This window comes from Chanodichthys erythropterus, chromosome 10 (assembly GCF_024489055.1).
Source record: "Chanodichthys erythropterus isolate Z2021 chromosome 10, ASM2448905v1, whole genome shotgun sequence".
Lineage (NCBI taxonomy): Eukaryota > Metazoa > Chordata > Actinopteri > Cypriniformes > Xenocyprididae > Chanodichthys > Chanodichthys erythropterus.
In genome coordinates this window covers 905,502-932,252 of record NC_090230.1, presented here as the reverse complement: position 1 = coordinate 932,252, position 26,751 = coordinate 905,502, and the positions used below count along the sequence as shown (strand labels likewise).

General features: G+C 42.3%; 1 protein-coding gene across 3 annotated transcripts in view; it reads left to right on the top strand.

Annotated features, from left to right (window-relative positions):
• The window catches only part of anos1b (anosmin 1b), a 131,786-nt gene that overhangs the window by 71,740 nt on the left and 33,295 nt on the right, over positions 1-26,751 (top strand). For 2 of the 3 annotated variants that reach the window (XR_010896243.1, XM_067398475.1), the window contains exons 3-6: positions 2,850-2,912; positions 6,966-7,170; positions 10,531-10,715; positions 15,018-15,147. Coding sequence is in view for 2 of the 3 variants with exons in the window: in XM_067398475.1 (XP_067254576.1) it covers positions 2,850-2,912; positions 6,966-7,170; positions 10,531-10,715; positions 15,018-15,147 (583 nt within the window). In the remaining variant the exon portion in view is untranslated. The remainder of the gene's footprint in view (positions 1-2,849; positions 2,913-6,965; positions 7,171-10,530; positions 10,716-15,017; positions 15,148-26,751) is intronic. The other variant, XM_067398476.1, reaches the window with a different exon arrangement.

Here is a 26,751-nt window from a genome sequence, read left to right as displayed (position 1 = left end):
GGAAAGAATGCTGCAGTCTCCCCAGAGGCGGTCGTTAATGCTGCTATTTCCTCAGAGGCAGCTATCTCCACACCAGTGCCTCACCGACATAAGCGGAGGAGGAGAAGGAAGGCTTCCTCCGACTCGGAAAGTCTGGTGATCCCAGAGCCCGCTGTAGGCCAGGAGGCCTCTTCAGAGCCCGCTGTAGGCCCGGAGGCCACCCCAGAGCTGACCGAAGAAACTGCAGCACCCACAGAGGAGGTAGGCACAGTGCCACCTCCTCGCTCTCATAAACGGAGGAAGAGGAGGAAGAAGTCTTCCTCCATCCCTGTAGTCCCGGAGGCCTTCCCAGAGCCCGCTTCAGGACCAGAGGCCTTCCCAGAGCCTGCTGTAGGCCCGGAGGCTTTCCCAGAGCCCGCTCCAGCCTGTGAGTCCGCTCCAGAGCCCGCTCCAGCCCGTGAGTCCGCTCCAGCCCGTGAGCCCGCTCCAGCCCGTGAGCCCGCTCCAACCCCAGAGGCCTGCTCAAGCGCCTTGCCCTGCCGGCGCCTCCCCAGCGCCTTGCCCTTCCGGCGCCACCCGAGCGCCTTGCCCTGCCGGCGCCTCCCCAGCGGTCTGCCCTGCCGCCGCCTGCCAAGCTGTCTGCCCTGCCGGAGCCTGCCTGGATGGTCCCTCCAGTACCACCCTGGTCCTTAGCCAGGACCCCGGACCAGCTGAAGCCCCCTGGTCTGTCCCGCCCTGGTCTGTCCCGCCCTGGTCTGTCCCGCCCTGGTCTGTCCCGCCCTGGTCTGTCCCGCCCTGGCCTGTCCCGCCCTGGCCTGTCCCGCCCTGGCCGGTCCCGCCCTGGCCTGTCCCGCCCTGGCCGGTCCCGCCAGGTATATATACGCCAGGTGGCGTCCCTTTAGAGGGGGGGTAGTGTCAGGGTTCTGTCACTTCAGTCTTGTTTATTTCTTGGGTTTGTGACAGAGCTCTGACACTCCCGTTCTTGTCGTGTTTTTGTGTGAGCGTACGGTCTCGAGTGTTCTCGGGGCTGTGCGCTCTCTTGTCTGCGTGCCTTGTTTCATGTTGGGAGCGTGGCGTTCGGATCCCGGCACTCGTGTGTAGTTTGGTTTCGGTTTCGTGTCGGGATTCGGACACTTGCGCTCCCAGTCCTGTCTTTATTGTGAGCGCACAGTTTATGTGTACTTTCACTTGCCGTGCGCTCTTGTCTCCATGTTTTGTGTAGCATGCGGTTATTTCCACCTGCCGCGTGCTTTCATGTGGTGTTGTCTTGTGCAGCACGCAGTCTGTTTCACGGGCTGCGTGCTCTCATGTTGTCTTGTTTTGTGTGAACACGTGGCTTATGAGTTTTCATAGTCACGTGTTCATGTCTCGTCTTGTGTAAGCACATGGCTTGTGATTTTGTCTTCATTGGCCATGTGCTTGTGTCTTTGTTTTGTTTGGTGTGAGCACATGGCTTGTCATGTGTTTCTTTGTGCCATGTGCTCTCATGTCTATTGTCTTGACCCCGCCCACCTTGTTACCTCATTATTGGTTGATTTGCCCCACCTGTCCTCCCTCATTACCTGCCTCATTTGCTCTCCTATTTATTCTCCTTGTGTTTGCAGTCCTGTGCTGGTTCGTTGTCGTAATTTGTCGTATTTTTCCTTGTGTGTCAAGTCAAGTCAAGTCCCAGTCTAGTCCAGTTTTATTCTTGTCTGTTTTCCCCCACGGGGTTGTTTCTGTTGTGTTTTTGTTTTTATTTTTTATTATTAATAAAAGCCCTTATCTTCCTGCATACTGAGTCCTCGCTCCTTCCACCCACCCAACCTGACACTGTTTGCTGTTTTCAAGATTTGGATAGTGCCCATGCTGCTGGATTCACAAATACTGTGTGAGTGGGCGTCATGTAGGCCAGATAGTTAGAGCAGTACAGGTACACCTCACTCTCCCAACCTCAAGAGGCGCACTAGCAACTGATGCTAGAGGCTGCGGTCTGTAGTGTCTTTGTTAGCATGCTAGTTGACGCTAGATTGAATCCCGATTAGAGTGGTGCGAGTTGGACCAGTTACAGTTCATTGGTGCCGTGACCCGGACAAGAGTTGGGGGGTGAGTGTTACAGAAGCAAGATGTATCACGCTTGGGGCGGGAGTTGTGAGTAGCACCGGTTACACAGGCCGTGAGCAGCATGTTTTCATTTTGGTGCCCATATTAATAGAAATGACAACTTACCACTCGTGCAGTATCTGCAAATCCAGCATGAAGGACTTGAAAAAAGGACTGGAAAAAGATCTTAAGTCCAGTCAGAAGGTGTTTAACAGCCAGTGAGATGTTTTTCTAAAAGTTTGCACTGGCAAACTTTTTCGAACCACCAAAACCAACTGGTCACCTTCCCTAAAAATCACCTTCATTTTGTCCACATTTCAAAATGACATGACAGCTATTCATTCTGTGATTTGATTTGAAGTATACCAGGGCCCTTATGCAGTATAGTTCACTTTATGGGGAAAGAGTGAGTGAGTGAAAATTATTTTGGACACAAATTTAAAGAGATTCAATTTCTCCACAAATTTTGGGTTAGGGTAGGACCTCTAAATAAATACAGTGTATAAATGTATTTGACTCTAGCAACATTTAGACAGGGTCAAATTTAAGACCCAAGACTGCAACCCATGAAATATTCATCAATCTGTCAATATTTCAAACAGCTTGTCACATTAGTTTGAAGTTCTGCCATGTACACAATGCAACACAGTTTGAATGTATCCCCCTTGGCAGTTGTACTGTAACAGTGCATTCCTTGTGCTCCCATGCAAATTTTTGCGTGTTCTGTTTCACCACAGATTTAAAAATGTATAGGCCATACTCAGGTCTGTTTATTTGTTTGTCTGCAGTGCCTACAACCATGCAAGGAATTATGGGATACAAGACAAGCCCTGTTTCCCAAGACCTGCGAGGTATGTCTCTCCACAGAAGGTCTGTTTTACAATTCCTCCCTGTGTTTTTGATGTCTGTAGATTGTTATATCTGTGAAGGAAAGGTTAATTGCATAGGATGTTTCTCTGATTAAAAATCATGCAAATCAACACAATGCACACATAAATATACCTCTGAGATGAGCTTATGTGTGAGATAAAAGCACATAGAGCCATGGAGTCACGCTCCGCAATCAAAGCATGCATGTGGTTTTGTGTGTGTTAGGCGAATTCAAATTGAAGCAGAAACTGAATGACTCTCAGAATTTATGGCCCTTTTATCCCCTGTCCCCAGAGTGGTCTAGAGTTGAACACAGAGATTATGTTTCCCTCAGCTGAGATCAGCACGTTATTGAAGTGAAGCAGATAAGCGCTGTGTTTACATCCAGACCTTTGTTCTTCACAGCAAGCACAACAACTGTTAACATCTTGTTGAAATTCAGCGATCATTATCTCAACATATCTTTAATTTAAACAGTCAGCGTAAAGTGTTTCAATGCTTGAGGTCCATCAGATGGACGTGCTGTGTGGTTCAGCTGTGCCTAAGACTTGTTGGGTAATAAGTACCCAGAATGCTTCACAGCCACTTAGAAACATGCAGTGATTCTCTTTGTTGTTTTCCCAATTCTGTGATTCACCCAATGGAAGAAACATGCGCCTCGTTGAAACTGACAGAAGTGTTGAGTTGAGTAATCTTGGAGATGTTGTGCAGATGAAGTTTCCAGGGTGCCCTGCAGCCACATGTGTGTTCAGAATCAGAGAGGTTGTGTGTGTTTGACATAAAGGACAGCGTGCCAACAGCGGCGAAAGTGTGTGAGTCAGTACAAGCACACGACGGAACAGAGACGCAGGGACCGTTGGACGCCTCTGTGGCTCATCTGGCATGTTTGGGTGGGTGGCATTGTCTAACCACTGCGTCCCAGTCTGTCTTTCCTTCACTTTTTGTCAGTCCCTGATTTTCCAGCTGCCTCTCATTAGTGGTGTGTTAAATCAAGCATCACTGTTACTATTGCTATTAAGGTTAGTGATTTGAACAAAACCCTATACAGTCCCTCCAAGATTTTGCAATGACAGAACTGAACTCAAATACAAGCAAATTCTTTAAAATTTTTGTCAGTTTTTACAGTTTTTCAGCATAAACTGTTAACCTGAGTGGGAAGAATTGATATTAGCAATTCAAAATCCATAATTCTGAGCCCAAACAAATTAATCAATACTTGTTCAGCTGCTCTGCTGCTGTATTTCAGTGGGGATTCAGTGATTGACTGACATAGTATGAAGCACCAGGACTTTGACACCATCAGGTTTATATACAATTGTTTAAAAGGGAAATAAAAGTTCTGAGTTCAGGGGGTAATATTTCAATGGGTCATGAACTGCATTATTTCATTATTTTATGTTTCCTGGGGTGCACTTATAATGTTAGTATGATTTTTACATCAAAATTGTCATAATTTAGAAATAAAAGATATTTTTTCTACCCTGATTTAATGCTGCATTCACGCCACCACGTAATTACCATAATCTTGAGATGACAACACATGACATTAAATTCAGAGGTGTTCATGTCCTCGGACTGGGAATTATGCGTTTGTATGGCACCACTATCAACGCCTAAATGAATCTACTGCGGTCAGGTGGTACAGTGGTCATGTGGTACACTCCTACCTTACAAACTGTAATTACGAGCTCTACGAGGACGTGAACACTTTTTACGAGCCAAAATCTCATAGTTACAGTAATTATGATATGGCGTGAGCATACCTTTAGCCCTCTGATTTGAACACTCTGTGGCTGCTGTGAGACTTCAGTGTAAACGCCCTCTGCTGTGATTGGCTGACATATATGGAAATAGCTAAGTATTACATGTGGAACTTTCGAAAACGTTTAGTACGTTTTTACTATTACACTTCTCAAGTAATCATGTAAAGTGTTGATTTTATTTAGATCTATGGAATTATATTTAGATCGTGGCTTGAAAGGTTGCAGTGATGAGCATGTAGCTGATCACAGACATAGTGAGTGCATGAATGCAGTGATCTCGTCTTTATAACTCAATTTCTGCACACAAACAAATGCTTTCATAATTATTAACAGTGCAAACACAATAATGTAAATAACAAATTTGTTGATTCTAACTGGAGTTTTGGCGAGAGTCCAGAACTCAGTCACTGATAAACTCATGCTGTTTGATTGACAGCTCCAGCAATTGCAAAGGGAGCATTCTTTGATCGCTTTCCATATATAATTTAATCACACTATAAATAACAGATTATTTTCATCCTACTAAGAGAAACAATGTAAAGTGGACCGTATAGTCACTGGTTTGACTTACTGACAATAAACGATTTTGAGACAAAGAACATCTGACTGTACATAAATCAAAAACCAAAATCACTGGTCACTGGTGATTTTGGTTAGACATTTACACATAATCCGTACATATCCGTACGATCTGTAACAAAGCAATAGTGACACAATAAAACTTTTTTTTTTTTTTTTTTTTTGGATTTTCAAATAATACACACATATAATAACAGCAATGAACAGACAGACAAACCCAAAGCGCTGAGAAATAAACAATTACATATAAAAAAGTATACATCTCTTCCTGCATAGATTATTCAGAAACATGACAGAAAAAGAAAAATAATAAAACAGAACCATCTTAAAACAGATGGTCAGACTTTGTGTAGAAAAGAATGCACGGGTTTTCCAAAATTTGTCCTACTTGTGATTGAGATCGCAGGTTAATTTCTCCAATGGAAAAAAGGCTGATAACTGAGATATCCACATGGTAACCATTGGAACGTGAGGTGCAGACCACCATTTTTTTTAGCCAGAAATAAAAGGATTGTAAATAAATATTTGGCATTTGGTTCAAAAAAGTCTTTAGGAGTATGGTTTAGCAGATAAAGTGGAAGAAATAAACCAGGATTCAAAGCCAAGGGAGATTGAACTGAAATAACTTGAGGAATATTCATAGATTTTTTTCATAGATCTTTCCAAACCAGTATTGTATTATAAATAATTACATTATCAGTGAGGGAATTTATGTGGTCTATATTGTTAATAAACAAGAGAGACTGTAGTCTTCTGGGGTAACAAAACAGAGATTCAAAGTCAATACATAGTGTCCTGCCTGTTCACAGACCAGTTTGTTATCATTTTGAGTTGAGCAGACCAATAGTAAAGTTGCAAATTGGGCAAAGACAGACCTCCCAAATCTTTTGGTTTACAAAGTTTAGAAAGACTAATTCTCTACTGCTTATTATTCCAGATATAATGAGATATGTGGGAGTTCAATGATTTGAAAAAGGATGGAGTTAAATAACAAGAATTTAGTCAAGGGAGAATATTCATTTTTATAACATTAACCCTCCCAAGAAGGGAAGATGGCAAGGAGGTCCACTTTTCAAGATCATTTTTAATTTTTTGAATTAAAGGAAAATATATTAGGTCCTGTCGGAACCAATATAGAAGGAACAGCATCGTTTTTTAATTTCAGGATATCCACAAATCCAATGGAGCTACTGTGTTTTTCCACAACATTTTGCACTCTTCAAAAGCAAGTTTATTGCTTAGTTGCTTGATCCAGTGTTAGCATCATGTCTGTTATTTACCAACTACTTGTCATGCGTGAATCAGTAGGTGGGGCTACAGTAATAACGTTGTAGAAGTAGGCGTTAATCTTCTTCTGCAGAGGCAGTCTTTCACCTATCTATGATGTAATAAATAGGCACATTCCACAACCAGTCGTAATCTGGGCTTGGTTTAAATAAAAGCTGTTTTTGGACTAACAAGGAAGCTTTCAGTTCAACTTACAGTATATTCTTGTAGTATGATGACCTGTTATATGTCAAAAGCTCAGGGAAATTGATTTCTCAATTCATGACCCATTTAATATTTCCAAGTGATCTCTCCAAGTCATTCACAACCAAGACTTAATACTTACTTAATGTAATGTATATTAGGGCAAATATTTGCTAGTAAAATCTAGACATTTATCTTTGTCTCTCTTCCTTCGGCAAAAAGCATCACGAGTGTGTGACCAGTGCTGAGTTTCTACGATCACTGCGGACACAGAAGCAGGGTGACTGTCCTCCGCCTCAGAGGGCATCAGGCTTCGCTGCAGCCTGCGTGGAGGGCTGTGCGATTGACCACGAGTGCTCTGGCTTCAAAAAGTGTTGCTCAAACGGATGTGGCCACACCTGCCAGTCCCCGGCCAACCTTTACAAAGGTATAACACACTGCAGGGTGTGATGGGAATGCACCTCAGGTTATGTGTTGAATGGTAGCTGCATTTAATTAACATTACATGATTCATTCATTTCAAAATTGTGGATTGAAAATTTTTGCCAATGAATTTGATCTACAATAAAGAAAAGTGCTTCATTAATGGGGTAGTCCACCCAAAAATGTACCTCTGTCATCATTTTCTCACCCTCATCTTGTTCCAAACCTGTATGACTTTGTATCTTGTGTGGAACATGAATATATTTAGAAGAATGTCGGGGTGCAATGCAATTGGGGTGCAATGCAATTTTGGGGGTACAATCTACAAATCAGCCATGATGCAGAAAAAAAAACACAGCAATGAAGGGGTGACACACTAAAATATCAAGAGTGCAAAATAGACTTGAGCCAGAAATTGAGCCAGAATTCTTTTTCAATTTGTCACATTTTTATTGAATTTTGATGTTATATGTAACAAAATGGTTTTCTCCATGTTCAGGTTTGACTGTAGTAAAATTAATGACACTTCAAATCAACTTTTCAAACAAAAAATATCTAAACCATGACAAAAAGTAGTCTTTGAGAATGTCAACATATATATATATATATATATATATTAGGGGTGCAAAGGTTCAGATTACTCATGGTTCGGTTTGTATCACGGTTTTAGGCTCACGATTTTGGAACGGTTCAGTATGTGCTATGTTCAGGTAAAAAAATACTATTGTCAAACAAAAATAAAGAAAATATGAACAAATAATCAAACGGCACAAAGATACAAATAAATAAAGCTTTTCAGGTTTTTCATGTATCCAGTTTTCAGGTACAGAAATGTAATAAAGTAGCTAATAAAATGTACAACAACATTGCATGTAATCTTCACAAATTAAATAAAGATCAGTCATTATTAATTATTAAGTTACTATTCAGTCATGAGCAATGAGTGATTTTTTTTTGTTTGATTAACATTAAAAAACACATTCAGACAGCAGGAATGCAAGGGCTGCTGTCTTTTTAAGAAATAATACACGGATCAGTACAATCATGATCAGTGCGTTCTTTCTCGAGTGTATAAGTTCACTTAAGACATAACCGACTGTGCTTGCTAGGATACTCGCCAAGACGGGCATGTTGACATAATTACGTGTGAATTTGTCCGTTTAAGCACAAGACTAAAAGGAGACCTAAATATTTGCAGGCTGTACACAAGCTTTCGCGTGCACGCTTCGGATGAGTGCACAATTCTTCTCACAGGGTGCGCGTAAGTTCTCTTTCGCGCCTTGCACTATGTTTAAATCGGCATTGCTAATTTAAACACAGATAGCAACGTGTGCTGTTCAGATCTCACCTTCGCTCGCACGAAGCGGGTGATGACGGCGAATTAACTGGTCATATAGAGTATATGATATGGCACTCGCATTGAACAAAGTTTAGGGGAAGCCAGAATCCGTATCCATCGACAGAAACATACTGTCTGTATTATTTATTTTCTGCAAACCATGTTATAGATGCATATGCGTATGCCAGCATATATGAGATGAACCGCGGTTCAAGTGCGTGCCGAACCGAGAGTGCAGAACAGTACGGTTTGATTTTTTACAGAGAACCGTTTCACCAGTGGCATACGGGACACCCCCGCAGCCCCCGCGATGCGTGGGGGCCCCCGCCCTATGATGGGCCCCGTCGCAGATTCACCTATTTAGGCTAGACTACTTTATAGCCTTTGCTTCTTTTTTTTTAGAACTGAACTCAATTGACTAAAGATGAAAATAAAGCATCCAACTGAAGCCCAAAAATGCAAGCAGAAGATCATTGAAAATAGTGCTAAATTACCACAAAAGGGGGAAAAATTAATCACTGTTGTTTCCATCGCCATTTGTAAGGTAGCCACAACAACAGCAACGCTGTGTTACTGTTAGCGGATGTGTGCCGAGACAAATAAATATGTTCGTCTTTGCTGAGAATTTATTATTGTTATTTATATTATAATATATTGCCCAAACATATTTACCCCATCGCCAGCTCTGCTAATGGTCATCTACCGGAATGTCTGAATTTCTTTTCCAAATGTAGCCTAGCCAGTAAGTCTAGTTATTTCTTTATTCTTTTACTGTAACTACATGAATTTAGTTTAGTTGCACCGAAATTACTGAAAATTTGCGGCCAAAACAGCATTTTACGCGCTTGTCTAGAAGGGAACCTTATATAGGCTAGTCTATATGCAAAATTGTGTCTAACTTAGAATTTAGACCAGCTAAAATTGTTAGACCAAAAATATCGTATCAATTAATTAAGTAATAAAGACATGTAATGAAGTAATAAAGAAATTTAATAAAAACAGAAAGACGTCTATTGCTTCAGCCTTATTTAAAGGCCGCGGAAACATGGGTTCATTTGTTACGCACTTCAATTCATTCCACACCCGACGTTTTTGGTTTTCTTCCTATTTATTAAATATAGGCAATTGGTTGATGAAACATTGATTGAAATTAAGATACAATTTCTTCAAAACGAAATTCACTTTAAAGAAAGACTTATTATAAAACAAAACTTATAATGAAATGGTCACACTCATGTCTGACCCACTGCATGTCTCCCGACATTGCGCATTCGTCATGCTATTCACTTTTCATAATCAACATAGGTGACATTTAAAAAAATAATAATAATATTAGGCTATAGCCCAATATTTAAATATAAATATGAAACTAAATTAGCTACATTTTTATCCCTCTGGCCGACGAACGCGCCGGCACGTTCTGATGGATTTTTTCCTCATGGCAACTTTAAACAGGCCTTCTGTCATTTTTGGCGATAGCCTACAGATTAGTGCAAGACTACAAATGGTCTATTTTTTCTGAAACGTCTCAAAAATTAATTTAAACTCGGCGAATAACTGTACCTAAAAGAAAGAATCATCTCCATTTGATAAGAAATTTGTAGGTCTGTGTTAAATAAGAGGCGATCTATCCGCTGGAATGTGTTGTTTCTGAAATCATGGCCAGTGCTCGTTGCGGCTGTTATCCGTTCTCTTGGCGCTCCTTTGGTTTTAATGAGGAAATTAATAAAAATAATAATTTAATAAAAATTATTGTTCGGTCACTTTTGACCACAAACAACACAAGTGTGACTTCAAAATGAACAATACCAGGGGCTAAACCTGTAGTAAAGCATTTTTGTTTTAATATATTTTAATACAGAAATACAGTTTAAAATGTATGAAAGATGAGGCTTTTTATATACCATTGTAATTTTGAATTTATTAGCTGATTTATTGTCATACTCATTGTCCAAACAGTCTTCACTTGATTAAGAAAAACTGTTTTTTGTTTGTTTTTGTTCATTTGTTTTGTTTTTTGCTTAGGAGTCCCTTTGAAGCCAAGGAGAGACATTTCCTTTTCAGAAGACCAGCACGGCCATCTGAAGGTGACATGGATGTCCAAGTTTAATGTCTCTGTTGAGCCAGTTATTTATATTCTTCAGAGGAGGTGGAATCATGGGATTCACCCCAGTGAGGACGAAGCATCGGCCTGGCAGACTGTTCTCATGGTAAATGACATGAGGCTGGATTAAAAATAAGTATAGAGTTTATTCAGATTCACAGTAAGGACATGTGGGTTTGGGGTTTGAAGAGGACATCTTAAACCCAGTGTTACATATAATTCTTCAAAACTATTAATGTGTTTCAGGGATTCTTCTTAGAGAAAATGTCTCGGTTACATATGTAACGTTCGTTCCCTGAAGGAGGGAAAGAAGATGTCAGGTTGAGTGAACCAACGAACTGGGAATCTCACCAGAGAGACCAGTCTACTTTGAGTGTAACTAAACGAGCCAATACACATTGGATCCCCTTGGGGTCACTACATATGGCCACCCAGCCTAGAACTGGTTTTCAAGAATACGAGTGAAGGGCTGGCGCCGGACACTCCACCATGCCGGCTGCTGAGGGTGATGGAGGAACTCAACAGGGTTTGCCCAACAGGGAATACTCTGGAGCAATATAAGTGCATACTATGGTGCAGCAAGTGGACACTAAGCAGGGGCCTCTCTGCGCTTCTACCCGTTTGAGGTGAGAACACAGGAGGACACTGGCTCAACATGAAGGCTACAGAATCTAGCGAACGTGTTGGGTGTCGCCCAGCCAGCAGCTCTACAAATATCTGTCAGCAAAATGCCACGTGCTTGGATGGCATCCACCATCCAGTGGGCCATCCTCTGCTTGGAGTCAGCCTTTCCATTCTGCTGGCCTCCGTAACAAACAAAGAGCTGCTCTGAGCACCTAAAGCTTTGTGCAGAGCGTGGCCGGGTTGCTAGGGCTAGGGCTGGGTCTGCCTTCTCTGGGGGCAGCGCTTGAAGGTTCAACACCTAGTAGAGGTCTTCACGGGTCCAAAAATTCATACTCAAACCTGAAGAGACCCATAAATGTGCTACACAGAACCGACCTGGGCCCGACTATTATTTGAAAGTTGGACCCGGACCCATGCAGAACCGAGAAATGCCATAAATGTTCTACCCGGAACCAACGCGGACCCGTCTATTATTTGAAAGCTGGACCCGAACCCAGGAAGACAGACCTGACTGGACCCGATCGGCACATAGGTCTATTCCACAGCAAATTGCTATTAATTAGTCAATTAACAAGTTGTGAAAATAAAATATTTTGTCTTACCCAATGTAAGTAGCCTTCTCCCTTGTACCTGACTGTGATGCACAACCTTCCTTGCCAAGAAAGTTTCATCCATGTTATTCCTCTCTTGCTGATTTAATTGCTTAATCCACTCATTATTCCAGCTTTTAAATCCACTTGCTGTCATGATGACAAATGCAACTTTGCAGTTTTGCATTTTGTTGAATCTAGAGTCAACTCATACAATAAAATAACTTTGACTGCCCTTTTAAACTATAATAACGTTTGCTTGTTCAATGACACTGCCGCTGACGTTAGCATTACTTATTTGCAATAATTTTTGTGCTTTCTGAGCCAAGTCTGACAAAAACTTTATAACAAGACGGTTCATTCATAATATTATTATAAAAATAGGACCCGGCTGACCATTTAAAATATAGACCTGAACCCGTCCCGGGTCCTTGGGTCTCGGGTCCTTGGGTCTCGGTACTCTTTGTAGACCTCTACCACCTGGTCCCTGAAGGGAGCAGTGGGAACCTTGGGCACATAGCTGGGCCGAGGTCTCAAGATCACTTGGGTACTGGCCCTAACTCTGGGCATGATTCATAGACCAAAAATGCCTGCAGGTCCCCTACCCTCTTGATGGAGGCCAGTAGAACCAGGAGCAAAGTTTTCATAGATAGAATGTTTAGCTCTGCCGACTGCAAAAGCTCGAATGGGACATTCTGAAGTGCTCTAAGCACCAGAGCCAAATCCCAAGAGGTTATGGAGAGAGGGCAGGGAGGATTTGACCTTCTCGCCACCCTGAGGAACCTGATGACCGGGTCATGCTTCCATACCGACTTACCTCCTATGGGGTCATGACATGCAGATATTGCAGCAGGTCAAACAAAATTAAACAAATGATTCTCCACCCGGCCCTCCTCCGGGGGAAGAGCAGCCCCACCCATTTCCGGATCGCCCATCTCAGGGGTGATGTGCCCACAGACACGAGCCACGAAAGCTCAGAACGAGACTGAGCATGCAGCAACCTGGGAAAGCATGGCTGTCAACTCTGAGTCTGATTCAGCATGAGCACAGCAATTGACATCTGATCCTCAGCTGGAAACCCCGAATGAAATGCTAGGTCCCCCACTAGAAGGAGAGTGCACACACTCTCATTGAAGACGCACTCTCTCTCTCTGAAGGCTCAGCACCATCACACCAACACTGAACAAAGAGGCTTCCTCCCTGAAGAACTGTCTCTTTTTAATTTTAAATCGCTCAGCTCTGAACTGTAAAGCTGAATTATACATTGCACCTGCTGCCTATTTATGCCCATGCTGCAGGGCATGGCAGTGAAATGCAAAAATCGCACGCTAATGTGCATTGGCTCATTTAGTTACACTCAAAGTACATTGGTCTCTCTGCCGAGATTCCCAATTCGTCAGTTCACTCAATATGACGTTGAACATGACCAACTGAACAGAAACCTCCATGCTGTGCCATTCTCCATTCACAGATATGAAATAAAGTTAATGAACATTCATACATTCGCTGATTTGTGTATACTTAGGTAGAACTATTTTATATGATATTGTTCATTAGCAATTGGTCTGTGATGTTTAGAGCATTTAGAGAGTGTTTATAATTTACTGTGCTGTAGAGCTAGACACATGACACATGACAGCAAGAGATTCAATTAGTCTGCACATCTCTCACACTACTATTACAATGTATTAGCAAAGACCTTAAGTGTACTTAGGCCACTTAAGTGTACTTAAAGAGAGACGCTTTCGTGACTATGATTCTTAAGTACAAGTACTTAAGTACAAAATACTTAAGTACACTTAAAATACTTAAGTATACTTACAACAAATGCACTTTGTAATAATGTAAAATTAAACATTGTACTTTAAAATTGATTTTAAATTATTGTTTTAATAATTGTTTGTCGTGCTTTGAAGAAGTACAATTATTTTGATGTGTTGATTAAAGCTGCTGTCCGCGATTTTTGGCCCTCTAGCGGTTAATAAACAGAACTGCACGCGTCTTGCGGGCGAACATTGTAGGCGGAGCTACTTTTCTGCCTTTATGTCTATGGCGAGTCACACAGTTACTGTGATACTCTGCGGCGAGTCCTACCAGTCCGGTCTGAAATAGTCCAAATATAAACACGTATTATAAGTGTACCATAATGATTCAGGACAAGTCAAAAACACGGTTTGGAAAATGGATTCATGTTGTATATTCTCATTATATAATTTTTGTAAGTGTTTAACACAAAAAAGTTGTGGACTGCAGCTTTAACATACTAAAGCACATGTAAACTGTAAACACTTCACCTGAACAGAAATTCACGAAATTCACGACATGATCCAGGATGGCATTACAATAAACCATCCACTTGTTTCCGATACTGGAATCCTTCTGATGTCTTTACAGAGACACAAACAAGTTGTTTAAACTGGATGCATCAAAGTGAATGTTCTTTCACCTTTCCATGTGTCTTGTTGATCAAACTAAATGCACATCTGCATACTGTACCCAGTGTAGACAAAGTCAGTGATTATAACGGGGCCTGTAGTGTGGTGATGTATAACTATTCATTGATGTCTTGCTCTGGAGGGAGCCATATGCAAATTTATTTGCCCATATGACATCACAGATCCCCCGAGATGTTTTTTGAGCTTGATTAAATAAATGCTTTGTTTATAATGAGGAGGACATTTTAAACTATGAAACTAGCAGGATGTTTTAATGGTTCAAAGTATGCTAAAATGTATTTCTTTTTCACAGAGGTAAACATTTTTCACTTTTTAAACTGAGGAAAAGTCAAAATAATTTTCTACACAACATACCAGAGATGCTGTACATTGACATTGAATTGAAAATAATTCAGAATGTGTGTGTAAAAATCACACAATGGGTTTTTTAGTGCCCACACTTAAATGAGAGCTCTAAAGTAGTTCTGAACATCACTGGTCTTCTCAGGAGATTAAGACACATTGAAAGAAACAGGCAGCTCATTGTGCATTTCCTGAGCTCCCGGTGGGATCTGTGATGTAATGGATAGGGAATGTTTGAGCTGTGCTTTTCAACAGGCCTCTATAGAGAGATCTCCCTGCACTGGATCAAGCTGTCATTACTGTGACTCTTATCAGCATACAGCAGTGATGGATCTCATCCATCCTGCATCGGGAGTGAATTTGTCTTAATTAAAGACTCTCTGACCCTTCTCGCAGACCATGGAGGACCGCTCCGTGTTGAAGGACATCCGGCCCCACAGGTGGTACCAGTTTCGAGTAAGTGCGGTCAACAGTCAGGGCACAAGAGGCTTCACCACTCCCAGCAAGCATTTCTTTTCTGTACGAGGTAAAAAAACTCTATCAGCAAAACATTGTTTTCTGATGGAAAACTCTTTATTTGTTTTGGATAATGAAAGTAATAAGGATGAAGTCAAATAGACATAGCTGATGACATGCACTATTTCAAAGGATTATATTCTAAAACAGTAATTTTCAAGAAAAATGAAGAAAACATTTGAAAAGTGGAAATAAAGTGGCTAACAAGCGTTTAATAATAAAGTATGGGTACTGAGGTGCAAATAGTATCCCATAAGTATAAATAGCATCTAATAACTATTTGCACTTATTGCAAATTACTGCTACTAGTGTAAATAGAATATATCGCTATTTTCACTTAAATGGCATCTACAGCTATTTGCACTTAGTGTAAAAACCATCTATTGCTAAGAAAATTTGCTATTTTCACTTAGTGCAAATAGCCACTGTACATACATTATTGAAAGGGACATTAAGAACTATTACAGACTTGATCATCATGAAATGGCGAATTAATTTACTCAGCTACACTTTACAGTAAGGTTCCATTTATTAACTACATTCATTAACATGAACTAACAATGAAAAATACTTTTAAAGCATTTAAATAAATTAGAAATTTATGAAGTTTGAGTACTGAGAAAGCTTATTTTTGATTTAAGGAATCAAAGAGGACTATGTGGAGGTATATTATGCAAAGGAGCTTGTTTGGTTTTGATATGATTTATCTGATTTGTATGGCACTATTATCATCCTTCCCATATGTTTGGCTGCTTGGATCCATTACTCGACAAAGTAAATCGTTTCTGAAGTAATTTTCAGATATATTTATTTTGCACAGAATAAAACAGAGATATAATAGTTCGGTCAAATATGGCTTAGGGGCTGGTGGATAGTTTCCAGGGTTGGGTTTGGACCTTGAGATTGGATCTGGTTGGAAAATCCATCTCGGATCAAAATTGAAGATATGATCAGCTTTATCTCAGAGGAGCAATCTGATGTGGCAAGCATTTTTATGCATGTACAAACTCATCAGCACATGGCCTGGTGAAGGATCCGTCCAGCATCTAAGAAATAAATTCCGTATGAATTTATTTCTTAATTTCTTCTAGAGATGCACCAATACCACATTTTCCAGAACCAGCCTGATACCTATACTTTCATTTTTGGTGCTTGCCAATACTTGTATTTACATTGCATTTGTAATTTTTAAATATATTAGGTAGAGAAACCTAATATGAAAAATATGAAACATATTAGTTGGATTCATTTTTTTAGCAAATATATATTTCCTTCAGTTATTTTCAAGCTTAATTATGCCTGTTAAACTGTATTGTTCAAGCTTCTTTTACTTTCACTGTTCATTCTATTGCTCTATCACATTTTATCTTTCATTAAAAGGATAAGTTAACTTTCAAATGAAAATTACCCCAAGCTTTACTCACCCTCAAGTCATCCTAGGTGTATATGACTTTCTTGTTTCTGATGAATACAATCGTGGAAATATAAATAAATATCCTGACCCATCCAGCTTTATAATGGCAGTATGCATTACCAAACGAGTAGACCGCCTTCTGTATTCTTCAAAAAGCTTACGCTGTACGTCCTACGCCTTCCCTATTCAACTTAGGGGACTGATGCGATGCCAGTTCCGTTTTTTGATATTTACTCCATAATTACTTATAACTTGTTAAATATGTCATTTTTTTTTTTTTTTTTTTTTTTCACAAACATATCACTCGCTTCAGAAGGCCTTTATTAACCCTCCAGAGCTGTATGGCATATGTTTATGACTTTCTTTAGCTCATACTCGTTTAGTAATGCATAGTGCCATTATAAAGCTCAGATGCATCAGGATGCTTATTAATATTTCTTCGAATGTCTTCGTCGGAAAGAAGAAAGTTATATACACCTAGGATGGCTTGAGGGTGAGTAAAGCTTGGAGTAATTTTCATTTGAAAGTGAACTAATCCTTTAATAGAACAGCGCATATTTTGAGCTTCTCCAGGTATAACAATTCTCTATTTCAGTTTTGCTGCTACAGCAAAAACTACTAGCCTAACTAATTTAAATTTAAAACATTATTAAAGGCAAGTAAACAGTCAGTAATAAAATATGAACAAATAATCAAATTATAAATAGCACAAATAAATACAACAGAACAAACATACAAATGAAATAGTGCTTTTCAGGTACAATTTGAATAAAGTAAGGCCGAAATGCATCTGTGTGCAGTGTCTTAGTCTTTTTTAAAAGTTTATATTGAGATAGCCATGATGAAAATGTGTGCCTTGTTTTACATTCTTTGCTATTGACATATCCAACCAAGTTTCCAACAAACTTCCAGCGATATCTGTGAAAAAGGGAAGCGCTCAACAAGCTTGTTAGTCTGCAGCAGCTATATAGATGTAAATACAACCCCGATTCCAAAAAAGTTGGGACACTGTACAAATTGTGAATAAAAACAGAATGCAATGATTTGAAAGTTTCAAATTTCAATATTTTATTCAGAATACAACATAGATGACATATCAAATGTTTAAACTGAGAAAATGTATCATTTTAAGGTAAAAATAAGTTGATTTTAAACTTCATGGCATCAACACATCTCAAAAAAGTTGGGACAAGACCATGTTTACCACTGTGTGGCATCCCCTCTTCTTTTTACAACAGTCTGCAAACGTCTGGGGACTAAGGAGACAAGTTGCTCAAGTTTAGGAATAGGAATGTTGTCTCATTCTTGTCTAATACAGGCTTCTAGCTGCTCAACAGTCTTAGGTCTTCTTTGACGCATCTTCCTCTTTATGATGCCCCAAATGTTTTCTATGGGTGAAAGATCTGGACTGCAGGCTGGCCATTTCAGTACCCGGATCCTTCTTCTACGCAGCCATGATATGTTGCATATGTTGTTCTAGAACTTGGATATACCTTTCAGCATTGATGGTGCCTTTCCAGATGTGTAAGCTGCCCATGCAACCGCATACCATCAGAGATGCAGGCTTCTGAACTGAGCACTGATAACAACGTGGGTTGTCCTTGTCCTCTTTAGTCCGGATGAAATAGCGTCCCAGTTTTCCAAAAAGAACTTCAAATTTTGATTCGTCTGACCACAGAACAGTTTTTCACTTTGCCACAGTCCATTTTAAATGAGCCTTGGCCCAGAGAAAACACCTGCGCTTCTGGATCATGTTTAGATATGGCTTATTTTTTAACCTATAGAGTTTTAGCCGGCAACAGCGAATGGCACGGTGGATTGTGTTCACGGACAATGTTTTCTGGAAGTAATGCAGTAAAGTAATGTGATGCAGTGTTGTCTAAGGGCCCGAAGATCACGGGCATCCAGTATCGTTTTCTGGCCTTGACCCTTACGCGCAGAGATTGTTCCAGATTCTCTGAATCTTTGGATGATATTATGCACTGTAGATGATGATAACTTCAATCTCTTTGCAATTTTTCTCTGAGAAACTCCTTTCTGATATTGCTCCACTATTTTTCGCCACAGCATTGGGGGAATTGGTGATCCTCTGCCCATCTTGACTTCTGAGAGACACTGCCACTCTGAGAGACTCTTTTTATACCCAATCATGTAGCCAATTGACCTAATAAGTTGAAAATTGGTCCTCCAGCTGTACATTTAACTTTTCCGGCCTCTTATTGCTACCTGTCCCAACTTTTTTGGAATGTGTAGCTCTCATGAAATCCAAAATGAGCCAATATTTGGCATGACATTTCAAAATGTCTCACTTTCAACATTTGATATGTTATCTATATTCTATTGTGATAAAATAGAAGTTCATGAGATTTGTAAATTATTGCATTCCTTTTTTATTCACAATTTGTACAGTGTCCCAACTTTTTTGGAATCGGGTTTGTATTTAATTTGTTTAACATTCCATTAATTAGATACATTTACTTCATAGACATCCATCTTTTTATCTCTATTATGCCCTCTGTTTGCTCTGTTGTCTCTGTTGTCAGTGTTTCTCTGGACACACTGTACAGACATGAAGTTGTACAGGTTTTTAATGTCAGAGCATTTTAATGATTACAAGTATGTGCACAGTATTGGGCCTGATACTGGTATTGGTGCATCCCTAGTTTCTTCAGTATAATGCAGAATTACTTTGAAAATTACATTACAATGAATGACTCTCCATAAAGGTCATTCAATATACTATATATATTTTTGAAATAAGCAATTTAAAATTGCCCAGAAAAATTTGTTCTCACATTACACCATACATAGTGGTGTCAAAATTTTCCATGCATGTTCATGATCCTAAATGAAAAAAGTCACACAATATCAAGAAAAAATCATAGGTTTACCAGTATTTTCGATAAAAATGGTTTGGGTCAAATTGATCAACAACATAATACGGTCACCATGATTTTGCCAAATAAGACATGTTCCTGGATCAACATATTTTGTTGATCCTGGAACAACATTCCTTTCTGAAAATTTAGACCTAACCCTATCCATACCCCTTAACCTAACCCTACCCATAACTTATCCCTAAAATCAGAGGGGAATACTGATTCACCACACCAGCACCTTCTCATCATTCACCTTCACCACCTGCACTCCGTTGTCTGGTCTCGTCGTACACACACGAACAGACTCCTTACCTGATATTCACCTGTGGACTTACCTGACTCTGTGTATCCAGTTTCTTGTCATCAATCTTTTGTCATCTGTTCCATGCCCTCTGTGTTCCTGTCCAGCCTGTCCTTGTATCAACTGCAATAGAGATCCAAGTGAAATCTTCATCTGATTCACTCGAACTGCTTGACTCACCTTTGCTACATCCAGATCTTGTTGTTCAAGACCATCTGTGAAATAAACTCTTTTTATATTTCTACTTACCTGTCTGCTGCCTTCTGTTCTGTGAGAGATGCAGAATTCAACGAACACTAGAGGAGATCATTCTGCCGATCCATTCGCAGACATAGTCCAAGCAGTTTGTCAATCACTCACATCGTCAACAGCCGCTGCTTCGCCTGCGGCCTCTGCCAGTCCCATGGCCCGACCAGTGACATTCACCGGTGAGGTGGAGGATTGAGATGCAGTCTCACCAATTCTTTAACGACAGAGCTTGAGTGGCATTTGTTATCTCCCTGCTCTCAGGAAGAGCGCTTCAATTGGCACAATCCCTGTGGAATTCCAACACCCAGGTAACCACATCATTAACAGAATTTATCTGCCATTTTAAGGAAGTTTTTGGTCAGGCTGCATCCAAGCTCTCTGTGCACGATCAACTGTTTAACTTATGTCAAGTAAACCTATCTGTCAGCACTTATGCTCTCCAGTTCCGCACCCTGGCTGCTTCAAGTGGTTGGAATGAGACTGCACTAATCACAGCATTTCGACGAGGGCTCAACAATGACGTTCACCAAATCATGGTAATCTATGACGACTCAATGGGGTTAGAGAACTTCCCTCAAAAGACTATTCGTGTTTCTCAGTGCCTGTCCGCTTGCTCACTGCCCTTAATTGTTGCACATCCTCCATCCTCTGTTCCATCTGTCGCCCTTCCAGTACCAGAACTGATGCAAGTGGACTCTTATCATCTCTCTCATGCGGAGGATACTCAGTCAGCTGTGCTTATATTGTGGGGAGAAGGTCATATCCTTACCAACTCTCCCGTTCGACCACCACACCCAGCGTTGAGTACTATTCAACTTCCTCCCAAAATCGCTCCATTAACTAGAACTACCGTACATGTTCTAACTACAGATCTGTGTTTCTGTATCGACTCCAGCTCAGTGGGGAACTTAATCTCTCACCAACTACTCCAGAAACTCAATGTCAGGAGGAAACGTTGCTCCCAAGAATTAACCATTCACACCATCCAAGGAAAGCCGCCGGGTCATGGTCGCATCAGTCACTTCTCCCCCACCTTGACGCTCCACTCGGCTGCCTACATCTGGAAATGATCTCGTTCATGGTGCTGGAAGGTTCCACCACTGACATCATCCCGCCCTTGGATGTCACAACACCAACCCCAAATAAACTGGAACACGGGGGAGATCCTGAAGTGGAGTCTTCTGAACTGTTTAACTCCTGTTATCAAGTCTTCAGTCCTTCACTCTCAAAATCCATCCAGTCCGGTCCAACCTGATGTTCCTCTGCTCAACCTCCGTCGAAAGTCCTGAGACTGAGAGTAAGGTGCAGATCCCATCTGAGTACAGTTTTGTGTTATTGCATGGGAGCAGAGCATGCACATTCTGCCTTTGAGAAGGCTGACTGCCTACCCCTCAGACTTCAGGGAATTCGAGTACTATATAGACGACTGGCTGGTATTAGCTCAATCTCAAGAATTGGTGGCACAACATCGAGATGTTGTGCTCGACCATATGAAATGCCTGGGGCTGGGGCTGAATGCGAAGAAGAGCATGCTAACTCCCGTCCAGAAGACAGCTTATCTAGGAGTGATATGGGACTCGGTTACGATGCGTGCACAGTTGTCGCCTGCACGTATCGAGTCGGTTCTGGCAATGGTTTCCAGAATCAAGCTAGGCCAACTCATCACTGTAAAACAGTTTCAGAGACTGTTAAGGCTCATGGCAGCAGCGTCCAATGTGATACCTTTTGGCCTGCTGTACATGAAACCCCTACAGTGGTGGCTCAGGACCAGAGGGTTTCCCCGAATGGCAACCCATTCCGTACAATCAAAGTAATTTGCAGATGCCTTCGTTCTTTGGTCATATGGAAGAAACACTGGTTCCTGTCCCAGGGCCCTGTGTTGGGGGCGTCCTGTCGACACATGGAAGGCCGCTCTACCCAAGGTCTGTGGAGCGAAAAGCATCTTTCATGGCACATACATTGCCAGGAGATGTTAGCCATTTGGCTAGCCTTGTGGCATTTTCTCCCAGACCTCAGAGGCAGCCATGTCCTAGTCAGAACAGACAATATGGCAGTGGTTGCCTATATAAATCATCAGGGGGGTCTGAGGTCACGCCCCTTGTGCAAACTGGTGCATCAGATCCTCCTTTGGAAAATGACTCTCTCTGAGGGCAATGTATATCCCGGGACATCTGAATGTGGGGGCAGATGTCCTATCGAGGCAGGGGCTGAGGCCCGGGGACTGGAGACTGCACCCCGAGACGGTGCAGCTCATTTGGAGAAAGTTTGGACAGGCGCAAGTGGATCTCTTTGCAAACCAAGAGAACTCGCACTGTCCTCTGTGGTTCTCCCTTGCTCATCCAGCCCTTCTAGATGCTATGGTACAGCCATGGCCAAGGCTGCGACTGTATGCATTTCCCCCGATCGCTCTGCTCCCGGGAGTTCTAGAGAGAGTTCGGCAGGATGGGGTCAGATTGCTGTTGGTAGCCCCATGTTGGCCGGCCCGGTGTGGTTCTTGGACATAATAGCTCTCCTCAACGGTCTCCCATGGGAGATTCCGCCAGGAGAGATTTCCTGACTGGAGATGTGGAAACTCTGGATCTGGCCCCTGAGGGGGACCAGCTCATAAATGAAGGTCTCTCTGCTGAGGTGGTAGAGACCATACTTAACTCTAGAGCTCCCTCCATGAGGAAACTATACACTCTCAAGTGGAGAGTGATTTCTATATGGTGTAGGAGAAGTCAAATTGACTCAGTTGACTGCCCGGTGGCTTCAGTGCTGTAATTTCTCCAGGACCGCTTTTCGGCTGGTCTTACACCATCTACCCTGAAGGTGTATGTGGCGGCTATATCTGCCTTCCATGCACCTTTAGATGGTACATCCTTAGGGAGACACCATCTAATAACCCGTTTCCTCTGTGAAGTTTTGAGGATGAGGCCTACGGCTCAAGTCAGAATTCCCTCCTGGGACCTGACTATTGTTTTAGAAGGGTTATCTTTGGCACCCTTTGAGCCTTTGGACACAGCATCTGACAAATTCATCACATTGAAGCTGACGTTTTTGTTGGTTATTACGTCCCTCAAAAGAGTTGGGGACTTACAAGCTCTTTCTGTGGCTCCATCATGCTTGGAGTTTGCCCCTGGTGGCGTCAAAGCTATTCTGCACCCTAGACCAGGGTATGTACCTAAGGTACCCACCAACATGGCCAGGACCACAGTCCTCCAGGCCTTTCATCCTCCTCCTTCGTTGGCTGAACGCGAGAGGCTACAATTACTCTGTCCAGTCAAAGCCCTCCAGTGTTATGTCAGGAAGACTACTATTAGCAGGTGGATTGTAGAGGCCATATCAAAGGCATATGAGGTGCGCGGTTTGCCTTCACCTCTACCTTTTAAGGCCCATTCTACTCGAAGTATGGCATCATCCTGTGCATTATGGTCGGGGGCTCCCTCCGAGATATTTGTGATGCAGCGGGTTGGTCTTCCCCATACACCTTCATTAGAATTTATAGTTTGGATCTACCGGTTATGTCCTAAGTTTGTGCCATTTTGCTTCATATCAGGACAGGCATTTTGTCAGTATGGCGACGCGGGTATTCTTTCCCCAAAGTGTTGCCACATGTAACCATGGTTTCCTGAGAGGGGAACAAGACGCTGCATCCCCTTGCCATACTTCCTGCATGCCTGTCAAACCGCTTGCTTCAGATCAGTAGCTGAAGCAGCTGTGTTTGTCAGCTCTTTTCACATGAATGAAGTGTTCTGGGAGTTTCTCCAAAGATTCATCATAGTGTATATCAATGACATCCTCATCTATTCTCAGAATCTGGCCGAGCATCATCATCAAGTAAAGCAGGCACCACCAAAGCAAGCATCACCAAGCTGAGAGAACACCACCTTTACCTAAAGCAAGAGAAATGCAAGTTCCACACCACCTTGTGCACTTTCTGGGGTATATCATCGACCATCACGGCATCGAGATGGACCAGAGGAAGGTGGAAACTATTCAGAACTGGCCCCAACCCAGCAGTGTCAAGGAACTGGGATTTGCAAACTTCTATAGAAGATTCATCCACACATACAGCTTGCTCAGCTCACCCCTCAATTCACTTCTCAAGGTCTAGCCCAAGTCTCTGTCCTGGACCCTTTTAGCCATCAAAGCTTTCCACCATCTGAAGGAAGCCTTTCAGTCTGCTCTGATCCTGGTTCATCCCGATTCAGATCTCCCATTCAACATCGAGGTAGATGCATCCACCACCAGGATCGGAGCGGTGCTCTCACAGCGGCAGGGGGATCCTCCACGCCTCCATCCGTGTGCCTTCTTCTCCAAGAAGCTATCCTTGGTGGAGCAGAATTACGACCTCAGCAATTGTGAGCTCCTAGCCATCAAGGTAGTGCTAGAAGAATGGAGACATTGGCTGAAGGGAACAAAGTTTCGTTGCGAAGTCATCACGGATCATCGAAACCTGGAATATCTGCAAGAAGCCAAACACCTTAACCCACGTCAAGCCAGATGGGCCCTCTTCTTCACTAGGTTAGACTTTACAGTCACCTATCATCCTGGCAAAAGGAATGGGAGAGCAGATGCTTTGTCTCGACTTCATCAGCCCGACCCAGAACCAGACTCTCTAGAGCCAATTCTCCCCCCAGCCATGATAATCAGTCCCATTCAGTGTCCATTGATGACCAGATCACTCAAGCTACCCACTCTGAACTTGCTCCGCCAGGAAGTCCTGAGGGGCTTTTCTATGTTCCATCAGCCCTTTGTCAGCCCCTCATGGACTTAGCTCATTCCTCTCTGGGCTCTAGACACCCAGGTAGTAATCATACTCTCTCGCTCCTATGTCATCGTTACTGGTGGCCCTCCATGATCCAGGATATCTCCCAATTTGTCAAGAGCTGCTCAGTCTGCGCCTTCACCAACACCCCTCCCTGAAGGAAAGCTGGTTCCACTTCCTGTCCCACATCGACCTCATCTGGGCATAGACTTTATGACCGACCTACCTCCTTTAGATCAAAATACCTTTGTGTTCGTCATAGTGGATCGCTTTTCCAAAGCCGTAAGCTCATTCCTCTGAGGGGCCTACCCACTGCCTTCGAGACCGCTGAAGCTCTCTTCCAGCATGCGTTTTGCCACTTCGGTCTACCAGAGGACATCGTATCCGACCAGGTCCCCAGTTCATCTCCCAGGTGTTCTGCTAACTACTCGGAGTGACTGTCAGCCTTTCTTCAGGCTATCATCCTCAAACCAATGGCCAGACTGAGTGAAAGATCCAAGAAATCAGGAGGTACCTGCGGTCCTACTGCCACCAGAACCAAGACAGCTGGAGCCGATTCCTCACCTGGGCACCCAGAATTCCCTCAGGCAATCCACCACCGGGCTCACACCTTTCCAGTGTATGCTCGGCTACCAACCTCCTCTGTTCCCCTGGTCCGGTGAACCATCGGAGCTTTGTTAAAACCTCACATTGAACCCTTGTCTTCTCCCCTCACAGGATCTGATGGTGATGAGGTACCTCCTCCTCCCGAACTGACTGACGAGGAGGTCATCTACCGGGTCCACTCCATCCTCGACTCACGGTGACTGGGCAGTCAACTACAATAACTCATTGACATGGAAGGTTATGGCCCTGAGGAACGATCCTGGGTTGTTCAAGATGATGTTCTGGATCCATCACTCCACACCCAATTCCACTCTGATCATCCCAATCGCCAAGCACCTAGAGGTCAAGGTAGGCCCTGTCGTCGCATATTCCGGACATCAGGAGCCGCCCATGGAGGAGGGGGTACTGCCATCACAGACACCAATCAGCCCATCATCACTAGATCTGCCCACTCATTCACTCTCCCCGGAATACTGATTCACCACACCTGCATCTCCTCATCATTCACCACATATAAGCCTTCACCACCTGCAGTCAGTTGTCTGGTCTCGTCTTACACACAGGAACAGACTCCTTACCTGATACTCACCTGTGGACTTACCTAACTCTGTGTATCCAGTCTCTCTTCATCCATCCTCTATCATCTGTTCCATGCCCTCTGTGTTCCTTTCCAGCCTGTCCATGTATCACCTGCAATAGAGATCCAAGTTACTCATCAACTCATCAACAAGTCTTAATCCGATTCACTCAAACTACTTGACTCACTTTTGCTACATCCAGATCCTGTTGTTCAATACCATCTGTGAAATAAACTCTGTTTATATTTCTACTTACCTGTCTGCTGCCTTTTGTTCTGTGACATTAAGACTGTGTCTTAAGAATTAGTTTGACCAACTAGCAGATAGATAAGAGGTCATCAGTCTTACTTTTCTAATTCAAATTAGTTGATCTACCTTTTTATGTAACTGACTTTAGAAAGTTAGGGCCAGTCTTGAAGGAAAAAAATCTAACTTTTAAGAGTAGTCTAAGTAGTTTATGCAACTGGCAACTGGTTGTAAGCCTAAACTTGATATAAACTGTATACTTGTCTCTTAAATCTATTGGTTGATTGGTTAACTGGATGATTAGATTGTTGATCAATGAGTTGGTTTATGTTTATGCCATTCAGAATTTAGTTTACGCTCTGCTAAAGGCTTTGTGTCTGTGAGACAGTGCAGTGCAGAGAATGTGCAAATCCCCAAAGGACAAACCAAAGACCACAGCAATACTGCATCACTGCCATCAGCCACCTCTGGAAAACCACTATTCTATAAACCCCAGAAATCCTCTGACTGAGGTCTTGCAGACACATGGTCACCAATACACATACACACAAATACAACACCTCCTGCGTTCGGGATCTGGCCAGTGCTCAG